This window comes from Gekko japonicus, unplaced genomic scaffold (assembly GCF_001447785.1).
Source record: "Gekko japonicus isolate JY-2015 unplaced genomic scaffold, Gekko_japonicus_V1.1 scaffold1139, whole genome shotgun sequence".
Lineage (NCBI taxonomy): Eukaryota > Metazoa > Chordata > Lepidosauria > Squamata > Gekkonidae > Gekko > Gekko japonicus.
The window spans coordinates 338,193-348,045 of record NW_015172591.1 but is presented as its reverse complement, the minus strand read 5'-3'; the positions used below and the strand labels follow the sequence as shown (position 1 = coordinate 348,045).

General features: G+C 48.2%; 1 protein-coding gene across 1 annotated transcript in view; it reads left to right on the top strand.

Moving 5' to 3' along the window:
- The window catches only part of UNC80 (unc-80 homolog, NALCN activator), a 220,484-nt gene that overhangs the window by 36,127 nt on the left and 174,504 nt on the right, over window positions 1–9,853 (top strand). Inside the window, 4 exon segments of the mRNA XM_015421519.1 lie at window positions 2,990–3,251; window positions 5,073–5,207; window positions 6,190–6,406; window positions 9,789–9,849. Of these exon segments, the coding sequence (XP_015277005.1) occupies window positions 2,990–3,251; window positions 5,073–5,207; window positions 6,190–6,406; window positions 9,789–9,849 (675 nt within the window).

The window sequence follows — 9,853 nt, the reverse complement described above, 5'->3', positions numbered from 1 at the left end:
CCAAAAAATTATTTGCGTATGCGCACAATGGTGAAAGTCGCAAAAAAAAAAAACCCTACTGGAAGAAGGACATTCAGACGACCTAATCGCAATCATTGCAAGAGATGGCTGTCCAGATAGGCAAAATCGCAGATTCAAAGCGCAAATACCTGGAAAGTACTTGATTCTCCCGGTGTCAGGAAACTCGCTAGGGAACCGGGAAGATCGTGCGAGTGAGCCCACTTCAGTGCGGGAGATGGATGTGGGCGTCTGATCAGCAATTTTAAATGCGAGAGGGAACAGTGGTGAAACCCAATCAAAATGACTGTGTGACCACAGCCATTTCTTAAATAACATTGGAGAGAGGATCAAACTTGTGAGGCCCCACAATTCAGGTCTTGTCTGGAAGTCCTCTTCTCCTCAATAGTAACCCTCTGAGAGCATCTCCGCAGGAACGACGAGAACTAAATAAGGGCACTGCCCCTTACCCCCAAGGAGGCAGGGCAGTTGATCAGGAACCAATGGGCAACTGTATGGAAAGCTACTGATAGATGCAGAAGGATCAACAGGGCTGGCATGCCTTTATTCAGATGTAAATGGAGATCGTCGACCAAACCAATCAGTACCGTCTTGGTCCCAAAGCCAGGCCTGAAACCTGATTGAAAACCAGTGGGTTTTAGATCAAATCAAGCCTGAGATCTCCCTAGAAGCTAAAATGACCACACTGAGGCGATCGTACTTTGGTCACATCATGAGAAGAGAATAAATAATAAATAATTATCATATGGCAGTGTGTTTAGTATAGCCAGGAGTTCTAGCTATTTTAGCATTATGCACCACTAGGTTGAGAACTAGACTTTTTTTTAAAGGCAAGAGACATTTCAGAGGTGATTTGCCATTGTCTGACTCTGCGTCGTGCCTCTGGTATTCCTTGGAGGTCTCCCATCCAAAGTTAGCCAGGACCCACCCTGCTTAGCTTCTAAGATCTGACAAGATCACAAGAACATAAGAGATGCCAAAGTTGGATCAAGCCAATGGCCCATCCAGTCCAACACTCTGTCACACAGTGGCCAGAAATACCAGGTGCCATCAGGAGGTCCAGCAGTGGGGCCAGGACACCAGAAGCCCTCCCACTGTTGCCCCCCCCAAGCACCAAGGAGACAGAGCATCACTTGCCCCAGAGTCCCTATCTATACCTTGTGGCTAATAGCCACTGATGGACCTCTGCTCCATATACTTATCTAATTCCCTCTTGAAGCCGTCCATGCTTGTAGCCGCCACCACCTCCTGTGGCAGGGAATGCCATGTGTTAATCACTCTTTGGGTGAAGAAGGGGCAGTGCCCCTTCACCAGGAGAAGCAGGCAGCCAGTGGGAAGGAGGAAGAATCAGCAGCATGGGCACTCCCTGGGAATGGGCAGGCCCATGGGAGACAGCCCCAGGCTAGCTGGTGGGAATTTCCACCGTAGGGTTGCCGGGTCCCTACCTTTTGTCGGTGGGAGGCTCCAGCCCGCTCCCCTGGATGTCACGCTAGGCACATCACACAGGGGATGCTCTAGCTAATAGCCTCTGCTCCATATGCTTATCTAATTCCCTTTTGAAGCCGTCCATGCTTTAGCCGCCACCACTTCCTGTGGCAGTGAATTCCACGCATTAATCACTCTTTGGGTGAAGAAGAGGATCGAGCTAGCCTGGGCTATCCAGGTCCAGGTCATCGGCAAAGACAATAATGCTAGGAGAAGTCCAAGGCAGCAGGAAAAGAGGAAGACCCAACGTGAGATGGATGGACTCGACCAAGGAAGCCACGAGGGCCCTCTGTTTGCAAGACCTGAGCAAGCTTGTTCATGACGGGACATTTTGGAGGGACTGTGGCTCACTGGCAGAGCCTCTGCTTGGCATGCAGAAGGTCCCGGGTTCAATCCCCGGCATCTCCAGTTAAAAGGATCAGATAGGATGTCATGAGAAAGACCTCAGCCTGAGACCCTGGAGAGCTGCTTCCGGTCTCAGTGGGCAATACTGACTCTGATGGACCAAGGGTCTGATTAAGTAGATGGCAGCGTCACGTGTTCAGGTGACAAGATGGACCACTGATCTGATCCAGCAGGGCTCTTCTGATGTTCTTAGCATCCTCACCCCTATACTTCCCTACCAAGATATAAAACTCAAACCAGGCTCTGCATACCTGATGTATACCCCACCTCAGGGCTATTTTTGGGCAGGAACGCACAGGAACGGAGTTCCGGCTGGCTCCTGAGTTGGCCACACCCAGCAGGAACTCATTAGGATTGGCTACATTTGGGGTGTGTGGTCTAACAAAGGGTTCCTGCTACAAAAAAAAGCCCTGGGTTTTGACAACAAACAAGATAAATAGAATAAGAAGCAAAAGGTGGGTGTGGCTGGATGACCACACTTCTGATGGCATGGGGTGTGGCCTAATATGCTGTGCTGTCAGGGGTGTGGCCTGTTATGCTAATGAGTTCCTGCTGGGCTTTTTCTACAAAAAAAAGCCCTGCCCCACCTGATGTATGATGGGTGTGGCTACCAGACAGTCCCCCCGCAGTTTCAGTTGTGGAACACCCTCTCCATAGAAATCCACATGGTACTTTTTGCTAGTGGGTCTGAATGCCCTTGCTGGTAAAGACATTTCCTTTCCTTTTCAAAAACTGGTGGCTCTTTTTACCATTGTGGGGGGGGGGGTTACACCGGCTGCTTTGATGTTGTGTTGTCCTTTGTTAGCGCGATCTAACAGCTTTGATGTTGTGTGTGTTTGTGAGAATGTGCCTTAGAATCTGCTGTTTTAACGTTTGCCTTTCTTGATCCTGAGTGTCCTACCTGTTGTTTTGTTGGTATGGCCTTTACTGTTTTGCTGATTTTTATGGTAACCCGCTTTGAATATTGCATACAGAGTCAGGGCGAATGAATTATTTCAATCGGTGAAGAAATTAGAGGCGCCCACTGGTACATGTCTGGCTCAGTCCTCCACACGGTGCTTTCCTTTATCGTTTGTGGCAGGGTGTCTTTGGTAATCCCGCCGTGCCAGAAGTCTCGGTATGCCACCTACTTTGACGTGGCAGTGTTACGCTGCCTACTCCAGCCGCATTGGTCCGAGGAAGGCACTCAGTGGTCCCTGATGTATTACCTCCAAAGGCTGCGCCACATGTTAGAGGAGAAGCCTGAGAAATCTCAGGAACCAGAACTCCCACCGTTGCCAAGACCCCGCAGCAGTTCCATGGTGGCTGCAGCTCCCTCGTTGGTGAATACTCACAAAACCCAGGTAAGGACAATGTCAGCTCCCATAAGCATATGGGGATTATCTGGCTAACAACTCAAACCTTTTGGGCCTATCCAGAAGCCCAGTTATAGGCCGAGACCATTCCAAAGGAGTGTACAACAGCATAGGCTTGCCAAGTCCCCCCCAAGAGGCCCGTTACCTGCCGCCGACGGATTGGGCCCCGGGGGGAACCCCACCCCCAAAGCACATGACATGCCCGGCGTCAGCACGTCACCCGGAAGTGACGCAGCCACGCCGGGCGCACCGGGGGCGGGGCTGCGGTCATCCGAGGGAAAACTCTATGTTTTTCCCTCAGATGACTGCGGCCCCACCCCTGGTGTGCCCAACGTGGCCGCATCACTTCCGGGTGATGTGGTCATGGCGCGTGCTATGTGCACGCAAGCGCACTCCCAGACCACAGCTGGAGCCCCCCGCTGTGCATACAGCGGGGACTTGGCAGTCCTACAACAGCAGCCTATCTAGATGAGCATTGGATCATTGAATCATAGAATGTTAGAGTTGGAAGGAACCTTGCAGGTCATCTAGTCCAATCCCCTGCACTCTGCAGGAGCATAGCCAATAGATAACCCTACAACATACCCGAAAGATGGTTGTCCAGCCTCCACTTGAAAATGTCCAGGGAGGCAGCATCCACCACCTCCCGAGGCAGTCTGTTCCACTGCTCAACCAACAGTTAGGAAGTTTCTCCTAATATTTAGCCGGTAACTACTCCCTTGTAATTTCCACCCATTAGATCTAGTCTTGCAATCTGGAGCAAGAGAGAATAGATCTGCTCCATCTTCTACATGACAGCCCTTCAAATATTTTTACTCACAAGACTCCACAGGGAAAGCTTCTCATTGGACCCTCATCAGCTGATATTCTGACCCAGCAGTTTACATGCCTGGGCATCTCCAGATAGCAACAACAACAACAATAATAATAAATTATAAATTATTTCACTTCTATGTCGCCCATAGCTGAAGCTCTCTTGGCAGTTTACTGCAACTATAAAAACAATAAAATACAATAGATAAAACAAGAGTTAAACATTAATTTAAAATAACATTAAAACATTAAAAACAATAGACTGGACCCAGGGCTATTTTTGGGCAGGAATTTTGCACAGGGTTCCGGTGGCTCCCGAGTTCGCCACGCCCAGCAAGAACTCATTAACATAATAGGCCACATCCAACAGCAGAAACTCATTAGGATTGGCTACATTAGGGGTGTGTGGCCTAACACGCAAAGAAGTCCCTGCTACAAAAAAAGCCCTGGGTTTTGACAATAAACAAAGTAAACAGAATAAGAAGCAAAAGGTGGGTGTGGCTGGATGACCACACTTCTGGTAACATGGGGGTGTGGCCTAATGTGCTATTGAGCTGTGCTGTCAGGGGCGTGGCCTAATATGCTAATGAGTTTCTGCTGGTGTGTGTGGCCTATTATGCTAATGAGTTCCTGCTGGGCTTTTTTTACAAAAGAAGCCCTAGAAAGAACAGTACCTAGGCTAATCGTATGGGGCCCCTACAAAACCAAAGAGGTCTTTAAAGGCCCCCACAAAGAGGGCTGGCTTACTCTGGCGCTGAAAAGATGGCAGATTTTGCACCAGGTGGGCCACCACTGAAAAGGCCCTCCCCTTAGTTGCCACCTGAGCTTCTTGAGGGGTTGGCACCCAGAGGAAGACCCCAGAGGTTGAACGTAGGGTCTGGGTAGATTGGGGTTGGGAGAGGTGCTCTGACTGATATAGTAGTCCCCAGATGTACAACAATACAATAGCCACTGCATGCTTGGCCGTATCTTTGCTGTCTTTCTGTGCGGCTGTAGGATCTGACCATGAAATGCAATGAAGAGGAGAAATCTCTAAGCACCGAAGCGTTTGCCAAAGTGTCATTAACAAACCTGCGCCGGCCGGCCGTTCCGGACCTCTCCTCAGATTTGGGAATGAACATTTTTAAGAAGGTGAGTCGAAGTCTTGTGTGCTGAATTACGCCGATGATCTTTGGCTGTAATACGCTCAGGGCCTGCAAGGGGGCTTGGTTTGGAGCTGGCCAGAGGTGGGGCAGGCCCCAGAGGTCATGGAGGTACCTTGTAGGGGTGTGTGACAAAATGTTTTACATCAACCTGAGTCAGAAACCTCCTGAGAAACCTCTCCCTCTCCTCAAAATGTCTCTTCTTTCCCTCAGCCACAGGGCCAGAAACCTTTCCCCCACAATTGGGGATTTTTAGTATGTAGTTTCCCCAACTGACTTAAAACAGGGGGGGGCAGACTTTTTGAGTCTGTGGGCACCTTTGGAATTCTGACACAGGGTGATGGGTACAACCACAAAATGGCTGCCGTTGGAGGCTGAGTTCCCCCCCCCCCAAGAAGGCCAAGGGAACAAACAAAGCTGCCTTGTACTGAATCGGGCCCTGGGTCCATCAAGGTCAGTATTGTCCACTCAGACTGGCAGCGGCTCTCCAGGGTCTCAGGCAGAGGTCTTTCCCATCAGCTCCTTCTAGAACTTTTAACTGGAAATGCTGGGGATTGCGTGCCAAGCAGATGCTCTACCACTGAGCCATGGTCCATCTGGTGCAGGGGACACGAAGAGTAATTTTTTAAAAATACACCAACGCTATAGTGTCAGCCGCCACCAAAAAACGTCACTTTAATCTGCACAGCCAATCAGATGATCTCCAGTGGCCAATCAGAAGCCCTGGCCCCACCCATTTTCTAAAAACAGTTGGCGGGCACCAGGAAAGGTGTCAATGGGGTGTCATGGCACCTACGGGCACCATGTTGGGGACCCCAGATTCAAATTAAAGCTGGGGGCGCCAGATTCATTTCACAGTGGCGACAAGAACAGGGAAGGGTTCAGAACTGCAGCCCCCCCGAGGCCTCATTCTACTCTCCTCTTGCTATCGCGATGCACTTCCTTCTGCTTCACGATTTGTCTCCCGCCAGTTCAAGAGTCGCAAAGAGGATCGGGAGCGCAAGGGCTCCATCCCTTTCCACCACACGGGGAAGAAACGGCAGCGGAGGATGGGCATGCCATTCCTGGTCCACGAAGACCACTTGGATGTCTCACCCACTCGGAGCACTTTCTCCTTCGGCAGCTTCTCTGGGATCGGCGAGGACAGACGCGGGGTGGAGAGAGGAGGGTGGCAGACCACCATTTTAGGTGACTTGGAGAACTGGTAACTCCCCTGTCCCCTAGAGGCAAATGCTGGGATTTTTAGGGTTGCCAGATCCCCCCGAGCCACCGGCAAGGGATGGGGAGGGTAGCCAGATCCAGGTTGGAAAATTTCTGGAGATGTTGAGCCTGGGGAGGACAGGGACCTCGGTGGGGTACAGTGCCGTAGAGTCCACCCTCCAAAGCATCCATTTTCTCCGGGGGAACTGATCTCTGTAGTCTGGAGATGAACTGTAATTCCGGGAGATCCCCAGGCCCCACCTGGAGGCTAATGCAAAAACTGAGGGTCACAGTGTTAGGAAGACATACAAAAATATATATCACTGTGTTTATGGTGTTTATGGTGGAACAGTGTTATGCTTTATTCTTTTTATTTTTATATTATTCAATACTGTTGTCTAAATATTGGTATCAAATATGATCAAAAATATATTTCACCCAAACAATACATAGAGAAAAATAGATCGTGTGCAGGTTTACATTCAGACAGCACCTTGTCAGTACCAGTATCACTAGTCCCATGGGACGCTAGTCATTTACCCTTTTTGAATGAATCTTTTTCAGGGACCATGATCTCTCCTTATATATAAGTGAGTAGTGGTCCCAGAACGTTCTATGCACTCCAAAATCAGTTGGCTCCGTGATGTGTCAATCACAAGGTGTCTCTATCCACTGGCTGTTGCCAACTCCAGATGGGAAAATCCTGGAGATTTGAGAGATGGAGTCTGGAGAGGGTGAGGTTTGAGGAGGAGTGGAGCCTCAGACAGGTACAATGCCATAGACTCTGCCCTCCAAACCAGCCATTCCGTAATGGGGAAACACTGTTGCCAATCTCCAGGTGGGGGCTAGAGATCACTCAGAATTACAACTGCTCTCCAGATGGCACTGATCCATTCCCCTGGAGAAAATGGTGGACTCTGTGTCCTTATACCCTAATGAGGTTGCCATGGCAACTTGATTCTGAGTGCCCACGGCCTTGGCACTCTCCCAGATCCTCTTTCTAGCGCTCATTGTATTTATTTCCACAATGGGCCTTATTCCTAGTGTACATATAAAGGACATAAGGCACAATAATTTTTCTTTGTGAGCACAAAGGCTCTTAAGTTAGCAGCATTGCCAAGGGTCCCATCAGAACCCTTGCAGCAAACCTATCTAAAAGAGCATATCTCTCCGATTCTATGAGGTAGCCGCCTACCTGATATTTTTCTATATGTATTGTTTGGGTGAAATATATTTTTGATAATATTTGATACCAATATTTAGACAACAGTATTGAATAATATGAAAAGAAAAAGGTCCCATCAGAACCTTTGCAGCAAACATAGTAACCTATCTAAAACAGCATATCTCTCCGATTCTATCAGGTAGCCGCCTACCTGATATTTTTCTCTATGTATTGTTTGGGTGAAATATATTTTTGATAATATTTGATACCAATATTTAGACAACAGTATTGAATAATATGAAAAGAAAAATAATGAAGCACAAAATTGCTCTACCATAAACATATATTTATTGTACACAGTGATATATATTTTTGTATGCCCACCTGGAGGCCGGCAAACCAAGGCCCGTTCTGCCCAGTCATAGAAGCCTGATACTGAGTGCAGGAAATAAATCTCCCAAGAAGTATATTGCAAAAAAGGGAAACTTACATTGATTCAAGTAGATTCCGGTTGCAGTCCAAAGAAGAGAAACAGAGGCCTAATCTAAGGAGTACTTTCCCGATCACAAATGGCCAGCTTGTCCGGCATCATGCGTGGGGGAGTATAAGGGTTTTGTGTCTATAGGAGAGACCTGCAGAGACATGTGTCTCCGTGGAAGGCCATGTGAGGAAGTGAGAGGGAGGAGGTGTCAGAGGGCAACTTCCAGGTTAAGACAAAGGGAGGCATCCCATTCAAGGAGATTTATTTTATTTTATTGATTTGATTTATATCCCGCCCTTCCCGCATAGCAGGCTCAGGGCGGGTTCCATCCTACCAAGTAACAATGCAAATAAGAGTTAAAATAACAGTTAAAGCCAATTGAGATAACAGCTATACACCCTTAGAGTGATGTTGTGCCCCCCAATGTTCAGGCATGCTGAGCCCCTCGCTGCAACAAATTTTCCCGTCCTTTTAGGAACCACAAAAGATAATCCCTCTATTCAGATTAATGCAGTATACTATTGTTCTAATTTAATATACTTGTTACAGAACGATCATTATACTTATGGCTGTCTTTCAGAGTAAACTTACACTGCTCTTGTCTGCTGTTTTAATAACTAGATTAATAATACAGGTTTGGAGGCAACCTGTCTCTCTAGCCAAAGTCCTGAAGTTCATATGCTGCCCATAAATTGCTGTACCCACTTTGTGCTATTTCCTCCCAAAATACTTAAATATACTTACTGTTCTACTTTATGAGATAACGGGCCTCCAGTGTGACTCGATCCATACAATTTAGTATGGTTGCTGGTGATGGGGGGGTCCTGTTTTACCAATAAGAATGCCTCATTCAGACCCTACCAGTTTATGCATCTTGCATTCATTGAGGATATGACCATCAGTTAGGGTTCCCATTCCCCCAAAGGGGGGTTACCTGCTTTTGGAGCCTCCAGTCTGCCGCTGTCCAGCCGGCCGGTGGGGGAACCCCACCCCCAAAGAGCCCTGTTCACACCAACATGCCCGGCGCAATGATGTCACCCAGAGGTGACGTCATCCCACAGGGCACATTGTGGGGGAGACACTCTAGCATTTGAGAAAAAACTCTATGGTTACCATAGAGTTATGATGGCTAAGTCGAAATTCTATGTTCTAAACACCAGTTGGTATGGGGAAACAACAGGAGGAGGCTTTGGAACCCATGCTTTCCTTCTAGGCCTTTGGTTAGTCATGGCATGAAGCAGAATGCTGGGTTAGGTGGCCCATTTGTTGGATCCAGCAGGGTGCTCCTTCTGTTCTTATAAGTGGGTATATATCCATCCAGTTTGGGAATGCGATAATTTGGAACCTGCAGTGTGAGACTGCATTGGGACCCTAATCCCGATGAATCCCATCTCCTTTATTTGTCCTCTTTGGAGATAGATCAAGATGGATAAACCGTGTTAGTCCATCTGTAGCAAGAGTCCAGGAGCACCTTAAAGACTAACAAAAATTGTGGCAGGGTAGGAGCTTTCGTGCGTCACTGCTCACTTCTTCAGATACCTGATATCTTCAGGTATCTGGAGAAGTGAGCAGTGACTCGTGAAAGCTCCTCCCCCGCCACAAATTTTGTTAGCCTTTAAGTGCTCCTGGGCTCTCGTTCTTTGTCCTCTTGTTTCCATCGTGTAAAAGAGTCCTCAAAGTCATGTGCAATAAACACGTCTTCCATTTTTCTGCCCACGCTCTAGGAAGGTTCACCAGGCGGGGCAGTTCCGACACAGCGACGGAGATGGAAAGTCTGAGTGCTCGGCAT